General features: G+C 45.7%; 1 protein-coding gene across 1 annotated transcript in view; it reads left to right on the top strand.

Moving 5' to 3' along the window:
- Positions 1–18,285, top strand: part of UTP20 (UTP20 small subunit processome component) — a 1,051,825-nt gene that overhangs the window by 192,462 nt on the left and 841,078 nt on the right. The window contains exon 10 of the mRNA XM_085653318.1: positions 6,717–6,851. Coding sequence (XP_085509444.1) covers positions 6,717–6,851 — 135 coding nt within the window. The remainder of the gene's footprint in view (positions 1–6,716; positions 6,852–18,285) is intronic.

Genomic DNA, 18,285 nt, shown 5'->3' with positions numbered 1-18,285 from the left:
ATGTCTCCTACATCCTCTTCGTCAAGCCAGTCATCCAGAAGAGATTATTCACCCACACTCACAGATACGCCACCATCTAGAGTTTCGCCAGTGGATGACATTAGCACCTTCCAAGATGTTTTGTGCAGAGGAGCGGCAAAATTGAACATTCCAATGCCTGTTCAGGAAACCACTTCCTCTGTTATCTTTGAGACCCTTCACGAACGATCGGCGTCTCGTCCACTGTTGCCTCTGGTTCCTGGGTTGCTGAAACCAGTCATGGATATCTTCCTCACGCCGGCTACTATCAAATCAACTCCGGCACGAATACTTAAGAAATATCGTCCAGCCCCGGAGGATCCTCTTTTTCTCAGGGCGGACCCTTTACCGGACTCTGTGATCACTGCTGCAGCCAGAAAAACTCACTCAGTGGCTTTGTCATCCACAGTGCCGCCGGATAAGGAAAGCAAGACACAAGACTCTTGGGGGAGAAGAGTATGTGGGTCGGTGGCCTCCAGCATAAAAGTGACCAGTGCCTCAGCGCTTTTGGGGCGCTACGACAGATCACTCTGGGACTCTCTTCAAAGATTTATAGAAAAAGTTCCTCCTGAAGATAGAAAGGACTTTGAGGAGAGGGCAGTCTAGTCTCAAATCAGGTGATAAGTGCAGCAGCGGATGGAGCAACGCTGGCAGCGCACTGTTATGCTCATGGGATTTCCGCCAGAAGATCATCTTGGCTAAGGCTAACGGCTCTGAAGCCTGAAGCACAAGCAAGAATTTTGAATCTGCCTTTCTCTGGGAGCTCGCTTTTTGGTTCACATACGGATGAAGAGATGGCTCACATGAAATCCGAGCTCGATACCATGAAAGCCATGGGGCTAGAGAAACTAAAAGAATTCAGTCGTAGGGGAACCGATAGGCGTAGCTTCCAACAGAGGGTTCAAACCCCTCACTGGCAGAAAAATCAAGACCAGCAAGGGCAGAAAAAGCAGCAATTTCAGTCCCGCAGATCATCTAGGGGACGTGGAAATAACCGTCAATCCAGCGGCGGAAACAAGGCTCAAGGAAAGCAATGAGCGATCGCTTCTTCCAATGCCGTCCACCGCTCCGGTGGGAGGAAGTATTGCACAACATCTTCGAGAGTGGCAATCCATAACCAAAGACAAGTGGGTTCTAAATATACTGCGACATGGATACTCGCTTCGTTTCCGGAGTCCCCCTCCCTCGATCCACCCTGTACATTCATCTCATCAACTCAGGATGCTAAGAGAAGAAGTGGCGACCCTTCTGCTCAAATCAGCAATAGAAAGAGTTCCCAGGGCGCAGAGAGGGAAAGGAGTCTACTCCAGATATTTTCTAATTCAAAAGAGAAATACAAAAGCAGAGTTCCGGCCCATCTTGGACTTACGAACACTCAACCAGCATATCAGAAGGGAAAAGTTTCGCATGCTTGCGCTCCACCAAATATATCCACATCTCCGTCGAGGCGATTGGATGTGCTCGCTGGACCTGCAAGACGCGTACTTTCATGTTCCCATCTTCCAGAGTCATCGGTAATTTCTAAGATTCGTAGTGGGGACCTCTCACTACCAATTCAAGGTTCTACCATTTGGCCTGAAATCAGCTCCTCGAGTGTTTACAAAGTGCATGGCGGTAGTAGCAGCCGCACTGAGGCGAGCAGGAGTCTTCGTCTATCCCTATCTAGACGATTGGTTACTCAAAGGTCCATCGCCTCAGAATGTAAACTCACAGCTGACACGCTGCCTGAATTTGTGCCACCGATTGGGACTCAGGGTGAACTACAAGAAATCCACCTTCGCACCAACGCAGAGGATTCACTACCTAGGAGCAATTATAGACTCCGCAGTAGGAAAAGTGTTTCCTTCGGAGGAGAGACGATTATCCCTTGCCCAGAAAGGCAGGCAGATTATAGCCAACAGTCTGTCTACAGCGCGGCAGATATCATCTCTGCTAGGGGCCATGGCATCTTGCATATTCATAGTGCCCAACGCCAGATTGCGGATGCGTCCTCTCCAACAAGATCTGGAGGACAAATGGAACCAAAAGAATTCCCTGTGGGAGGAAAAAGCCTGTCTTTCATCTGCGACCAGGCAGTCAATCAAGTGGTGGTTAAAACCACTCAATCTTCAGGTGGGGATTCCTTTTTATCAAGAACCCCCATCACAGACGTTGATCACCGATGCATCGCTGCAGGGTTGGGGTGCGCACTTGGGACCCCTGCAGACTCAGGGGCTTTGGTCCAGCAGCGAACAGCTGTATCACATCAACATGCTGGAGCTCAGGGCAGTCCACCTAGCCCTCAAAGCGTTCCTGCCCTCAATCAGAACGAGTGCCATTCTAGTACAAACGGACAATACCACCACGATGTACTACCTGAACAAGCAGGGGGGTACTCGTTCCAGGACGCTCTTGCTGGAGGCTCAATCCCTGTGGCACTGGATCCTGGCAAGGAACATTTCCATAACGGCGGTGCACCTGCCAGGCGAGCTCAACGATCAAGCGGACTCACTCAGTCGACATTTTCAAGACCCAGAGGACTGGGTTCTCAACGACGAAGTGCTAGAGGACATTTTCGAGGAGTGGGGCCGTCCGCAGGTAGACCTCTTCGCAGACGAAAACAACACAAAATGCAGAGGCTTCGCCTCAAGGTACTATCGACCAGAGTCTCTGGGGAATGCCCTTTTGATCGACTGGTCAATGACATTTGTGTACGCCTTTCCTCCTCTCCCGCTAATCCCGAAAGTGGTGACCAAGCTGCAACGCTCGACCACCAAGATGATCCTAGTAGCACCGGACTGGCCGAGGCAGTGGTGGTACCCAGATCTCCTTCACCTTTCGATCCGGCCGCACAAGCGTCTGCAGTGCAGGCCGGACTTGTTAACCAAGATGCAGGGGAGGATTTACCTTCCCTCGCTGAGCTTAACAGCATGGCTCCTGAAGTCCTCCAGTATGGCCATTTAAACCTTCCCCAGGAATGTATGACCATATTGAAGGAAGCTAGGAGGCCTTCTACGAGACACTCCTACTTCTGTAAGTGGAAGAGATTTTATTGTTGGTGTATTCAAAATCATCATAATCCTACTAAATGTCAAGAGGAAGTGATATTACCCTATCTGCTTCACTTAGCCAGGGTGGGGTTGAAATTCTCCTCCATCAAAGTGCACCTGGCAGCCATTACGGCCTATAGGCGCTCTCCCTCTCAACTATCATTCTTTAAGATTCAAGTGGTAAAAGATTTTTTGCAAGGGCTCAAGAAGGTTTACCCCCCAGTGAGGCCTCCCTCGCCTCCTTGGGAGCTGAATCTGGTTCTTTCAAAGCTTAGGCGTCCACCTTTCGAACCCATACATAAGGCTACATTACAGCACCTTACGTGGAAAGCAGCCTTCTTGGTAGCTATCACCTCAGCACGTAGGGTGAGTGAAATACAGGCCCTCTGCTCAAAAGAACCCTATACAGTTTTTCATCTTAATAGGGTGGTGATGACAACTCATCCTTCATTTTTACCTAAGGTGGTGTCCGATTTTCATGTGAATCAGTCTATCTCACTACCAACTTTCTTTCCTAATCCCTCCTTGCCAGCTGAGAGGGCGTTGCATTCTTTGGATGTTAAACGAGTTCTCAAATTTTACTTGGATAGAACTAAGGCTGTCGGAAAGTCTGACCAACTGTTTGTGAACTATGGTGCTGTCCGTACAGGTTTTGCAGCATCTAAGCGTTCCATTGCCAGATGGATTGTGTCAAGCATTAAATTAGCTTACCAATTAGCTCAGAAACCGTTGTGGCCTCTGCCTAAGGCACATTCCACACGAGGGAAAGCGGCTACTGCTGCGTTTCTCAATAATGTCCCACTTTCTGACATTTGTTAAGCGCGAACGAATACCCGTAGGCGTCTCGTTACTTACCTGTAATCCTAGTTCTCTTCCAGGGGTATCCTCATCAAAGTCATAAGCAACCCACCCGCCTCCCCAGGCAAATGGGAGGACTGTATTATTAAATATGGAAGAAGTACATCTTTGTGTTTAGGACTACGGTCCCGCAAAGAACAACTGACCCAACTGTCACCCCTGAGGCATGATGGGATATTGGAATCAGGGCTGCCTTAAAGGCACGGTGCCAGTTTTTACCTGTACAAGGCTTTTCAGTCTCTAAGGTATTGTATTGCAATGCAGCCTGCAGGCTGACAATGTTTTATGGATCTGTGTTTTGCACAGCGTTTTCTTTTCTTTCTCATGAGTTTTTATCTCATAAAAAGAAAGAGATTTAGGTGTATTATTATACCTATGGTGTGTTATTGGATATTTATGTCTACATTGTCTAGCCTACTATGGGGGCTGCATTTGCTTGGAAAAAATAATATATGTTTATACATATACAGAGCTGTATATATATATGTGTTTTTCATATATATTTTTATTATTTCCGGGGTCCCCGCACATGGGCGGGAATATTCAGTGCTTATGACTTTGATGAGGATACCCCTGGAAGAGAACTAGGATTACAGGTAAGTAACTTATCCTTACATCATGCTAACAGTTCAAATAAATACTGAAATCTTGTAACCTTTTTCAGGTTCATAACTTTTATTTCCCTGCACAGAGGCGTACTTGTGAAGGATAGCCTACGTTTATTCACTTTATTCAGATGCATCACCCAATTAGCAATCTGTTTTAGGAGTGAATGTTTGTAATTTAAAATAAATGGAAACTTATTTTATCTTTATTTTAGTCCTATGGCCCCCGAGCCTCATCAGCAGGGTGTCCAGTTATTTAACTAATAATTCAGTTAAATAGACTAGAAGGATGACCAAAGAAGAATAACCATATTGATTCGTCTGTGGAGTGTCATGTTTGCAGAGTCCTCTTGCCTCCAGATAACAGTTTGAGACCATGTGTAAATCTATGATACTGTAATTGACTCGTATTAATGAACCTATCAGAAAACGTGTGTTGCTGTTTACTAGCCTTAATATTCCATGCTAACCCTCTTATCAGTTATTATGCTAGGAAGGTAATTGCTTGTATCGGAAACTACTCCGTCTTCTCCCAGTTTTTGCTACACAATTATAATTTATAACAGTCCTCCTTTCTGTATAAATTGAAAGGAAGACAAACCCCAGGCTCAACATCATGGACAGCAATGTTGTCTTTGTAATCCAATCGTTTAACACGGGCTTCTCTTATCTAGAAACCCCTAATATTTATTCTTGCATAGAGCCTACTGTACAGATCGTCTTCATTTATAAGGGAAAGCTTACGGAAAGGCTTATAACCACGCCACACCCCCAGACACTGTAATTAAATTAGTAATATTTCCATTACCAGAGACAAGCATTTGCAGCATTCTATATAGACTATAATAACAAATACATATTCTTTCCTGTGTACACTCAAGCAGCAGCTCTGTTTGGAATCCATACTGCGTGTAATGAAATGCATTTTAAATGCAGAAGAGGCCTAGAAATATTTGTAGTTAAACCATTTTCGCGCTTCATTGCATATATACTTTGAACAACGTAGTGTGCATGCAAGCAGAGATTTAAAATTACAGGATCTTTCAGTCAGTTTTGTATGCTGCATGTTTTTAAAAAATAAATCTTTTTATTAAATTGACAGGAGACAAAAACGTTTATACATTTTTCAAAGCTCTGTGTCATTTATACATTTGACACATTTTACATTGCTGGGTATATCTCTGTGTTCACCATCCAATACTGTGGCTTCTGTACTTCTCCAGTTACTATTACGGGGAGTCCTCAATTCTATTTATTCTCCTCTGCATCCCCACTCTCGGGCTCTGGTACAAATTAACTCGATATACATTCCACATATCCCAAATCTGTGCCCACTTCTTGGGGCACCCCCATCTAGCGTACATAGTCTTCTCCGCCATCATACACCGCCAAATGTTTTTATGATTTCCCAGACAGACTAGCACAACTCTTTGGTTTCCTTTATAATGATGTGGAATAAAAGCTTTAATAATGTTGTGATTTAATTACCCTGCTTATTAGCTAAATTTACTCATCACACTCCGTTGTATGTGCCCCTTAGTACCACCACTTGGATTGTGTGACTACAAAGTGATTGTTGTCTGAAGTGTAGGTCACGTACCAGCCTTTGCTGCACATTAAACCAGCTAACTTACAGACCACTGTTCTACCATAGCTTGGAAGAGCCCAGCACTGCCTCTAAAGAAAGAAATTAACTTGTTGAGATCATCAAAAATGTTCCTTTACTTATTTAAAAGGAATACAGGCAATTTTACCTGGAGAAACATACAGAAAGGATGCCAGTTTTGCTTTTTCACCAGCATCAGGGATTTAAGTTGATGAATGAGGTGAACAATAAGATAAAATATACAAAATGATGAATATTTAAACACCATATCATGCTCTGGGCACTGCAGTGGCAAACCCAGTTGCCAGTTTGTAATTCAGTTGCCTGCTGAAGGTTGAAAACGTTTAGGACGAGAGTTAACTGGCACCAATGAATTTACTCACCCTACTCTAGATATTTGTACTGAGTTTAATTGATAAATCCTAAGCCTAGATAGGTGTTTATTTACTGTTTCTTTTGGCTGAACATTTTAGGCGGCCTATAATTAACAAAAGATAGAAATATGTGAATTTTGAAGTTGACTTGCAGAAGTGATTGATGCTTTTATGTTGGTTTAGTGCATGATAAAACATTCACCTTCTTGTCCAATTCATGTTGTAGACTATGACTGAAATGCTCAAGACACCCTGTTTATCGGACGGCTGCTGTGAGAGAATTCTCGAGATTATTAGAACTTTATTTCTTGATGAACATGTTTGCCTTCAAAGTACAACTGTGGAGGAAGCCGTGAAAAAGGTAATGTCGGTCTCTCATAAAAAATGTATAATTTTATAGAAATAATGTTGTTAATGAAGGATTGTGCTGGCTTGTACCACTACAAATTTGCAGTGACCTATTTTCATGCACTTTTATAGGATAGCTTTTGATACTCTGATACTCCTACTGAAGGAGGTGGCTGGTAACTGCTCTTACGGTCATTGATTGACACGGCCACAGGCGTCCTCGTTATCTGGCATTTATGCTTGGTGGTACATGTTGGAGTAGAGTAAAAAGTAGGATGTTATCATGCCATTTCTGCCTCCAGGATGAAGTGGAAGATTTAAATGAACAGGATCAGCATTTAGAAACATTGTCATAGAAGTCAGAAGATCTGCATTTCCACTACACAGAGGATTAATAGAGATGTTTGCAAAATAGACTGGGGCCTTCTTTCATGAGACAACGAAAAGGATGATGGACGTCAGGACTCTGGACAATACAGAGATACTATATAGAGTTCTGTAGGCTGGACATTTTTTTGTGCCAAATTATGTGTATATGTTGACTGCAGCAATGACAGGGCCGAGATTGTGGCAATGAAAGGTATTGAAGGTGTCCTAGTCGACTGATTGTGTGCTCTCAGAGTTACTCTGTGGTCCAGTCATTTCTGCATTTTCTCTGGATAACTCCAGAGAAAGTGTAATTTGTTTAAAGACAATAATTCAGTTGCCCCATTCCTTTGTGGTAAAGGTACACTCTTTGGACTCTGCTGAAACTCCCTGACTTTTACTGGCCATTTAGTTGTTATATGATGCTGGCAGCTTAATTAAAAAGTTAGCTTGCACATCTGGAATAAAATACGTTATTTTCATTCTGCCCAGATTTAAAATGACATGCACTTGAGTAGCTATTGCTATGTTCTTTAAACTACTTGACCAGGACATTTTGCCTGTTTGGGGGAATTTTGTATAGTGCAAACTTGACCCGAAGGTATCACATGAGCACCAGTTGCGTTACAGACTGACACATTCATTTTGTTAGGCAGGGGAGATTAAGTGATGTGCCCAGAATCACAGGATGTTGAGCGTCCCTAACGAGACTCCCATCTGGTTCTCCAGCTTCGAGGTTGACCGCTCTAGCCGTTAGCCCACATCCTGTCTCTTTGTTTCCTTGTGCGTATTGTAGTTTGAAATCTGAGGTACCACTGTTAACATATGGATGAGCGCACAAAGGATACTTCTAGGAACAAGGTTGTATTTCAACTCTTTAAGTTTACAGGCTCACTCATGTTTTTAAAGTTCCGCTGATGTGTGTTTAACTTGCCCCTTGGCTTATATCAGTTAGATGCTGTGCAGTGTGTGTATGTTGAATGCATGTACTGGGTGTATGTATACCTACGAGGTTTCCATTACATGAGAGATATAGTGGTCTGCAGTGCGTGCATGGCGAGTGCATGCACTTGGTCTATGTATACCTGCAAGGAGTACATTACATGAGAGATGTAGTGCTGTGCAGTGGGTGAATGGTGAATGCATATACTTGGTGTATGTGTACCTGCGGGAAGTACAATACATGAAGGGTGTAGAGTTGGTCAGCTTGCACATGGTGAATGTGTGCCTGCAAGTGGCACAATTCAGAAAATCAACATTACTGAGCAGCGCATGCAGAGTGAATGTGTGTGCTGAATGCATATGTGCTTGGGGTGGCACAATACATGGAGTTAACAGTGCTGGACAGTGTGTGTGCTGTGTACATACAGTGAGTGATGGTGTGCCTGTAATGGTACATTACATGGAGGTCCCTGGGTTCCAGACATGAGAAGGTAGAGAAATCCCCCAGACAGATTTGTGTATTGCTGCATCCCTGTTAGGTGGGTGGGACACACTGGATAAGGGAGAGAGACTCCTCCTAAACACTTAAAAGGGTGCTCTTTGATTCAGTGAGAGATCGCAAGTAAGGGGTCTGGACACACCCCAGAAATGAGATAGGGTTGATAAGGGAATCATAAAGAGTGGCCTGAAGCCCAAGATAATCCTTTCGATGCATGTATCACTATGGCTGACATCCAGGTATGAACTCTAGTCACTGCCATTGCCTGTGTTGAGGGACCTTCCCCTTTGGAGATGCTCGTGCTTTGGCAGATGGCCTTTCAAAAAAAAGAGGAGAAGTGAGTGCTTCAAAAGAAGCAGGACACCAACATAAAACTACAGAGGCCTAGGCCCTAAATGGCAATTGGTGTCTGTAAAGAAGGGGAGGTTAAGACCCAAACAAATATTATCTGCCAAGCAGTCAGATGGACTGTGTGAGGAGGGGAAGTTCTTCAAGACTTCTGCCTGGGGGCCTAGGCTTCCTAGTCTCCCTGCTGGGCGAGTGGTCATTACCCTGGGAAACCAAGATCACCTGCTCTGGAGCCTTGAGCACCAGCGCCTGCCTGCTTGCTAAGACTAGTGTGCCCTGTGAGGAAGAGTAGAGCAATGGATGTAGTGAGATCCAGTGACGACCTCTGTCGAGTGCCCTCCCTATGTGAGGTGTGAGGAGATGGCTGCTGCACCCATTGGGGTATTACCCATGTGCAGATTCAAGTTAGCCACCCCGTATGCCATGAGAGGGCTGCTGTGGAGATAGCCATGAGCAGAGAGTCATACAGGGAGAGTAAAGCTTGTGCAGCACCGCTGCAGTGACCACCGTATGCAAGGAGGGGCTGCAGTGGAAGATACTGCTGTATAACGAGGGCCGAAGCATGTCCAGTACCTTACTGATTACCCCATACTCCATGAGGGGCTACAGTGTTACAGACTGCCATGCAGAGAGGGCTGATGTCTTGTTTGGTGGTAGTACGACAACTCCGTATGCCAGAAGGGGCTGCCAGTATTAAGAGTGCTGTCAGGGTCCATCTGCTGCCAGTGAACTGTGAAGTCGTGTGGCCCATACCGTTACAAGGAAGCATTAAGTATTGCACTCAACCTTCCCCCACTTAACTGAGGAGACCCTGTAGGTGTCTGGCCACATCCCTGGGACCCAGATCCAAACCACCATCCTCGTTGGGGAGTTCATTGCAGAAGGACACTGTGTAGGAAGCTGGCTCTGTATATACTATACCACAATGAGGTATAGTGTGCACAGAGTCCAGTAGAACCCCAAAGGTAGGCAGAGGTAAAAGTAGATAGCACCTTACTCTCCATTTGTGATAGTGTGGGCGAGCAGTAAGGCTATATCAGAGGGTAGTGTTAAGCATTTTGTGTACACACTCAGGCAGCAAATGATGTCACACATTCAAAGACTGAACTCAGACCATTTTGTTTGTATAAAAAATATTATTTAGTCATATTTATTTTCTAGAGCCAAGCAAGCCTGGTACAGGTAAGCGTAAATGGTACTTTTCAAGGATTATTGAACAATACAATCAAGCTGAATGAAAAAGATTTTGTTACTGGTTTGTAAATTCTTGGAATACAGTGGAAATTACTGTTAGATTACTTTTCAGATTACTTTATGGATTACTTTTTCTACTCCGTATGATATGCCTAGATATCACACTTGGACATTTCCTAGAGAAAAGCTAAGTAAAGCAGTTTTTAGATATTTGTAGTTTTTCAAGTTCTCATACAAAACCAACTCCACACACAACTATTTTCACAAGAAAGCAGCCAATACAGTCCTATGGGAAGAAATGTGGTTATCGGTTTCAAGGTAAGTACTTGGGCTTGGGAGTTGGTTTTCTGGGGTCAGTACCAGGATTCCCCCAGGGTCAAGGATGCACTCAAAGCACCCTCAGCTGCACTAGGACGGCTGGGTGCAGAGTGCTGAGGCCCAATGTTATCTAACAGGGGATAAGGGACCTCCAGTTGGTGGCTGCTCACGAGCAGGCCACAAAGTTGTGTGGGAGCAAAGCTCCTGGTGTTAGGCTCAGGGCAAAGGGGGGATCCGAGTTAGCACTCAAAAGTACACCCACAGCGGTGCATGGGCAGCTGGGTGCAGGGTGTTTTTTTGGCGTTGGGTGCCCTGTTGATTTCAATGGGCATTCTCCGGTTGCAACAAAGACTGCAGACTCGGAGATAAAGATCTTCTGGAGGTGACCACTGGTTGGAGAGGGAAGTTGGGACGCCGGCGGATGCTGGGCCACCGTCTGTTGGGCCACCCAAGGCCTTGGGACGTCGGATGCAGGGGTGTCTTTAGGCGTCTGGTTTTAATTACCAGCTCCTGTTGCGGTCAGGGGATCCTCCAGAAAGGGGCTGTAGGCTTCACTTGGAGATTCAAGGCAGGATAGAGCTCACCAGCTCTCCGGTCAGGATCACTGGGGAGACCTCCCCGTGGTGTTGGGCTACTCAAACTTGGGGCGTGGCTTCGGGTGCAGAGTGGTGCAGACTCGTGGTCTTGGCTAGAGTCTGTGGGCGAGCAAATCCGGTGCTCACTTGAGACAAAGTCTTGGGTTTGGAAGGCAGGGCAGGTCCTTCGGTTTCTTGAGGCTGCTGGCTGCAGGACACTCCGGAATTTCACTTCTGCAGGTTCAAGGTGTGGACAGGCCGATAGGGCTGGAGCCAAGTCAGTGAGTGTCCTCTTCATCTTAGTTTCAGCACAGCTTCTCCGTTCCTCCTTCTCTTCTTCTGGACAGTTCTTGTCTGAGGAGGCAAGTTTCGGGGTTGCTACTAAATACTACATTTAGGGGTGTTACAGGTAATTAAATGTTGGGACTAATGGGTCCCTTCCTTAGTGTGGGAACACCTCCTAATATGCCACCCTCCAGTGGGAGGGGGGCATATGCCTCTCTCGGTTGGCTGGGTCCCCCCATCTGCAAGATGGCGGGGACACAAAGTTGTGTTTCACCTCACCTCCCCCTGGAAGCAGCAAAAGGCCTGGGGAAGCTCACAAGGGCCACAAACCTTTGAAGCTTCCCTTTCGTGTACCCTGCCCATCCTGGGGATGAGGCTTGGCACCTCGTTCCAGGATGTGCATAGTTTCAGACCCCCAAGAGTAGCAGGCTCTCGACCCAGGGGTCCAGAAACCTGTCTGGTGGTGGCAGCTGGCGAGCAGCCACTCAGCTAGGACACTAGAGTTAGGTTGTTTTTCAGGAGGCATCTCTAAGATGCCCTCTGAATGCATTTTTCATTAAATCCCACACTGCCATCAGTGTGGGTTTAATGTGCTGAGAAGTTTGATACCAAACTTCCCAGTTTTCAGTAAAGCCATTATGGTGCTATGCAGTTCATAATGACAAACTCCCAGCACCATATACTCTTAATGGCAGCACTGCACTTACAATGTCTTAAGAATGGACATAGTGGTAGGGGTACAGGGCTCAGGCACCTATAACCTCCCCACTAGTATAGTGCATCCAGCTAGAGGGGGTACTGATCTATGCCAGGACAGTTGGTTGTAGGCATGGCGCATCACTTAGTTCTGCACCAAGACACGCAGCCTGCAAAGGGAGTGTGTGTGTGTGTGTGTGTGTGTGTGTAATGGCACAGGGCCTCTAAGGGTGTCACAATAAGTGCTGCAGCCCTTAGAGGTCTTCCCTGGTCACAGTGCCCTGGGTACTTGTGGTACCATTTACCAGGGGCTGACCTGTGGCTAGAGATGCCAATTGGGTTTTGCTTTCAATGCAGATTTAGGGAAAGAACATAGGCCCTGGGTACCTGATTAGCAGGAGCCCAGGGCACATTACGTCAAAGCACATTAGCAGTTCAGCAAAATGTGGGGGCTACCATGCAGAAAGAGGGCCCTTCCTCACACAGAAGAGGTACTTGACCAAGTTACTTAGGATCCATAGTAGGTCGGGCCATGGACATCAGGAATAAAAGACCTTAGACCACCGCGGTTGGGCCCAATGACCCCTGCTAGCCCCTTTGCCCTCTGAAAGGTTTAATGACAATATATGAAATTACTTCTGGTATGAAGCTGATAGACCAGCAAGTAGAATATCAAATTCCGCAGTTACATGGCAATCTTGTGCCCTCGTTTTTCTCCCCATCCACCCTTCCTTCTTATTCCTACCACACCCTATTAGGGGTGACAGTATAGAGTAATGAGTCGAGTGTACCTCTTCTGCAAACTCACTCCAATTGCTAGTGAAGTTACAATGATTTAAATACTATCTGACAAAAAAATCAAAATTGTGAGTGAGGCGTTAACCAGTAAATTTAGTGAGTGGTCCCCTTCCACTGCCAGACCATGATTAACACTACCTGTGTATAAATCACTGTGATATAAAGTGATAATCCCATCACTGGGATGTGAAGATTATCTTTATGTAATAAAGAGGTTACTCAAAAGTTTATCAAAAATAGACAGTCGTTCTTCTAGTTTGTATATGACTTTTTTATAGGATGCCAATTAAAACATTTCCCTAAGCCAGACCTCAACTATTGAAAAAGTGTCCATTTTCCAAAGGCGTAAGGCACACAGCTTGGCAACTACTAGAGTCGTGGCAAACCAGCGACCTGACAGTGGGTTAAATTACAGGTATGAAGACATATCGTGAAGCTATATCACTGAGTCCACCAAATCCCACATAGTTCCAGCCAGGGTTTTTATTTCTTTGCAAACATTGTCCCAGTAGGTAATCGGCTTATTGCATTCCCACACTATGTAAACTCTGCCAGTTTGATGACATCTTCAGCAGTTTGAAATACCAGAAATACTTACCTGTGCTGATCTTTGAGGGGACCAGTGCCATTGGTGCAAGATTTTGTAGTATCCTAGTTTCAAACACGAAAAATAGGCCTACTCAGAACAAGAAAACAAGAGTGAAACCTCTCAGAGGTCGCAAAAGTATACTGCTTTTGTTAGTTTAACCCTCACCCACCGGGTTTCTCCTAGGAGGCATGCTCCAGCATAGTGTTCTTCCCGTTCCTCTGCGGAACGTGGCATACTACAACCAATGAGAGACACGAGCACTTGAGTGGTAAATACATAGTGAATGATGGAATAGGAGTAGGAGGGGTTGGAGGTGTAGAATAATAATACCTGCCACCGTTGGACCTATATAGCATTATTTATGACCGATCTTTAAATCTACACCATACCCTATCAAGTAGGTATTTATGCTTATTTAAGCATGCAGAGTGTATGCATTGCTATTACACTGCTATTTTGATTTAGGAGTGGATTCAGTGAGTTTAGTTTCTTGGTCATGGAGATAGCCGCTGGGAAGAGAGGCTTGAAACATGTTGATCATACGGAAACCTGATGCATTATAACCATGTGTTCTGTATTTCTTTCCCTTCTTAATAATACCGCTTTAAGGGCGGAATAAAACATAGTTTTCCCTATCAGGCAGATATTTTTAATTAGGCACCTCCAACCCCTCCTACTCGTATTCCATCATTCTTTGGGCATTTACCACTCAAGTGCTCCTGTGTCATTCGCTGGTAGTAGCATGCCTCATTCTGCAGTGAAATGGGAAGAACCCTATGGTGAAGCATGCTACCTAGGGAAAACTCTGGTGGGTGATGGTTACACTAACAAAAACAGTGTGCTTTTGCAACCTCTGAGAGGTGTGACTGTTGTTTTCTAGTTCAGAGTAGGCCTTCTATTTTTCGTGTTTAAGCGGTTGGGAGGACGGGCCCCTCTAGGAATTCCTCTCATCTTCCCCTTTCTTTTGGTATCCTAGTTTTAGCCTGGTCTCTCGTAGGTATTTATCATGATTCAGTAAGCGTTTTGATCGGTTCTCTTCTGCGTATTCTAGGTGCAGTCGATTGGACCATCAACCTTGGAGCCAAGTCTGTATTTGAGAAGAGAAATCAGTATTAATATGGATTTTGTATAGTTATGAAACTGGTCTCCTGTAGGTTCTCATGATTTTAGATAAGTCTGCAAGGGGGACTTTGAGTGGATGATAGGCTGAGGTGCTAAAGTTGCACCTAGTGTAGGAAGCTTGACTTCTTTGCAGATGTCCCGCCCCCCCCACCTTTTGCCCCAATTTGTACTACTAGATGATGATTTCTCAACTGTGCAAGTGCAATGAAGCCTACTAACCAGGATCCAGTGCCAGTGCTCTTTCTTCTAAAAACGTAATGTTATATTCTAATCCATTTGGCAACGACTGTAGCACCCTTGTAAGTCCCTAGTTAATGGAACCCCTGGTACCTAGGGCATGGGTACTTAAGAGGCTCCCTAAGGGCTGCTACATTTTTTATGCCACCCTTACAAAAACTACATGCAGACTGCCACTGCAGGCTGTATGAAAGAGCTCAAGCCCTTCTGAAAACAGAACATTGAAAACTCCCTATGTGCAGTGGCTGTACACTGCATGGACTATATGTAAGTCACACCTATGGCAGGCCATAAGAGTTTTAAGGCTGGGTGCTTTGAATTACATGTGAGGACATATCTGCATGATAAGATATGCCACTGTGATGTCTAGTTCTGTTACTAGCTATTGCAAGTAAACAGGGAAACCATCTTAAGTATACTACTGGGCACTGGTCATTATGAGTTCCCCAGCAACATAATGGCATCACTGAAAATAATGGTGTTTGGTATCAAACACCTCGTCTTAATAAATACACACTGATACCAGTGTTGGATTTATTATGGCATGCACTCAGAGTGCACCTTAGAGATGCCACCTGAAAACCTACCAGTCCTCTAGTGTGTTGGCTGACTGTTGTCGACCAATCTGCCAACACAGACAAGTTTCTGACCCCCTAGAGGTGAGGACCTGTGCTATCAGAGGGCAAGAACAATGCCTGCTCTGGAGGAAGGTGTTCACACTTCCTCCAGCAGGATAGCTAGTAATTTAGCATATCAAGGCTAGGGGCTTTAAAGCCCCTGCCACCTTTGATATGCAACCCTGGCATCCCCCAGACCTGGGAGATGCCACCCCTTGCCCCGAGGCCCATTTGGCACCAAGACAGGTGGTAAAATTAGCTAGTCAGGAGGCATGTCTCACTTGCAGGCTGAGCACACCCCTAAGGTGGGCAGCCTGAAGTGGATAGTCAGAAGGGTTTCACCATCTTTTTTTGTTGTTGGTGCAAATAGTAACTACTATGCCCACTCTCCACAGGAAGTGATCATACAGGGGGTGTAGGGACCCCAAGGGTAAGTAGCCGATTGGCTACTCTCCTTCACTCCCGTATAACGCCCCTAAATTGAGTATTTAGGTAGCCCCCTGACACCAGGAAAACAGATCAAGTCAAGACTTTGACTGCAGGGAACCAAAGAAGCATCGAGCGGGAACAGAAGGCCTGTACCAAAGATTGGTGCCAAACCATGCCAGGCTTATACTTCGCCAGTCACCGAGGTCGACTTCACAAAGAGCTGGACACCCTCCCCAAACACTTCCAGCACCTCAACAACCGGAAAAGATCTCACTTGTAATTGAGGAGCCACTTCCCTGCAGTTTGCAGGCACCAATTACAATGCCCAGTTCATGGACCTGCTGACCACCAGGCCCACCAACACGGCTGCCGCTTAGGAGGAGGCCACCATGCCTGATTAGATCGGATCCAGCTCCCTACCAAGTTTAAAGATGCTAGAACCCCCATGAGCTGCCGTGCACCAATACCCGGGGTACCGGACCCCTTGCACTAGCCAAGGCTTGTTTGGTGTCCAGCCCGGACACCAATGCCACCAAGACTGAGCTACAGACATGGGACTTCAGGATCCAAGAGAGCTTCTTCGGGAGTGGCCCTGCTGCCCTGTTTGTGCCCTCCTCATCTGGTCGACCCCAAGAACTGAGAGCCTCTGACAGTACTATCCCGCCAGGAAAAAAACACCTATGTACCCGAGTCTGCGGAAACCAACAGTATCCATGTGCCCCCGAGACCCTCCAGAGCGGAGCCTCCTGTTGGGTTGTGCTGGACTGGTCCAGCAGTGCCAGCTGGAAGCCTCTTTTCCCCAGGTTCTTTTCCCATTGACTTTAGTGGTGGCATTTGAGGCTACCCTGGCGGTCAGCACCTTTGCACGCAGAAGCAGCATGGCAGGTGAACTGAAACTGCTGCTGGTGTACCTCGCTTGCAAGCGAACCTATGCAGGGTCATCTGGTCTTTCTACATAGTATACCTCGTTTTGGTACACTACATAAAAAGCCAGCTTTCTACTCCTAGTAAAAAAGGTAAAGCACCCCACCAACCCCTTAAGAGCTTGGGACTTGCAACTGGGGCAAGTAGTCCAAAGCACATGTCCATGCATTTGAGATTGGATCACAGAGATAGGAATCTCTTCCATTTGAGTTTGGTTTCATGTGAGAAACCTTGGTATGCATAGATTTTATGACATTCAAAGAGGAAAATACTCTGTTGTTTGGCCAAATTGATCACGTCTTGCTTGCTCGTGCATTAGAAAGCAAGCAATCACCTGCCTGGGATCCTCCTTTCCTTTACTGATTATTGATGCTGTGAGCCCTCTTGAGCTCCAAAAGTGGTTGGAAAGTCAGTTTAGTAATACACAGAATGAAATGGAGCATAAAGGAGCCTGGTGTTGAAGGCTGCAAGGTGTGCTCTTATCGAAACAATTTCCAGTGTGTTTTGGAGATGTTTAGCTTTTTGAAGCAACTGTGTTTCTGAGGGCTCAGTTCTTTTTAGTGTACAATCTATGACGGACTCTAGTACCATTTTATCCGGCTCATTTAAGGTGTTCTACATCTTTTCCATGACCCCCTCAGTAAAAAAGAGTTGACCGGCTGATTTTGATATAGGAGCGACACAAGCTTGTCAGAGTGTTGGTTCCGCAGCCACTGTTAGCCAATATTCTCTGATACCATGTTGAGGAGGTTTTGGAAGATATGTAGCAATGGAATGAATAGGAGCCTGTGTATGCTTGCCTGGTTTATAGGTCAACCTTTGACACAAGTCTGTAAAGCCTGTTTCACTGTATCTTCTTTTCCAGTTCCTACTCTGTGATTATTCCCCCATTAAGTTATATGTGGGTGAGATACACAGTCTGTCACTGTGAGCTTTGGTATGATGGCTGAGCTCACACTGCAGTGCTCTTGATAGTAGTGGATTTACATGGCCCAATCAATCACCTTGTTTCCTTCATAGTTTGTTCTAAATGTTCTATGGAGTGTCCTCCTATGTATGGCTGTAAATTAAACAATTGGGTCACGAATCTGCCTTGGTAGTGGCCCCACTGTCACATTATGACTCACAACCAATTGACTCTAGTCTATATTTTCTTGGGGCTCAAGAATGGGCCTCTCATTGATATGGTCGCCATCTGTGTTTTAATCAGTCTCCTTTCTGTTTCGATGGTCACCGCTGGGGTTAGTTATCGCCTGTTCTCTTATGGATTTGTGGTCGGTGGTCTTGTCTGTACATTCCCGTTTGCCGGTATAACAAGGGTAAGCCCCTCTGCTCTGTGTCTGAATGTTCCAAGTGGCAGAGAAATGCCACCAGTGTAACCCACTTTTTCCCCTTCTTCCAAGGTGCGTGCAGTTGGGCTTCTGAGACCTCTTGGGAGGTACACTCCAGAGGAGGGGCATCTATGTGAAATTGTTTCCCCATCAGTCGAGGGTTACCACAGCCTGTTA

Source organism: Triturus cristatus, chromosome 4_1 (assembly GCF_964204655.1).
Source record: "Triturus cristatus chromosome 4_1, aTriCri1.1, whole genome shotgun sequence".
NCBI lineage: Eukaryota > Metazoa > Chordata > Amphibia > Caudata > Salamandridae > Triturus > Triturus cristatus.
This window is presented reverse-complemented; position numbering and strand designations above follow the sequence as displayed.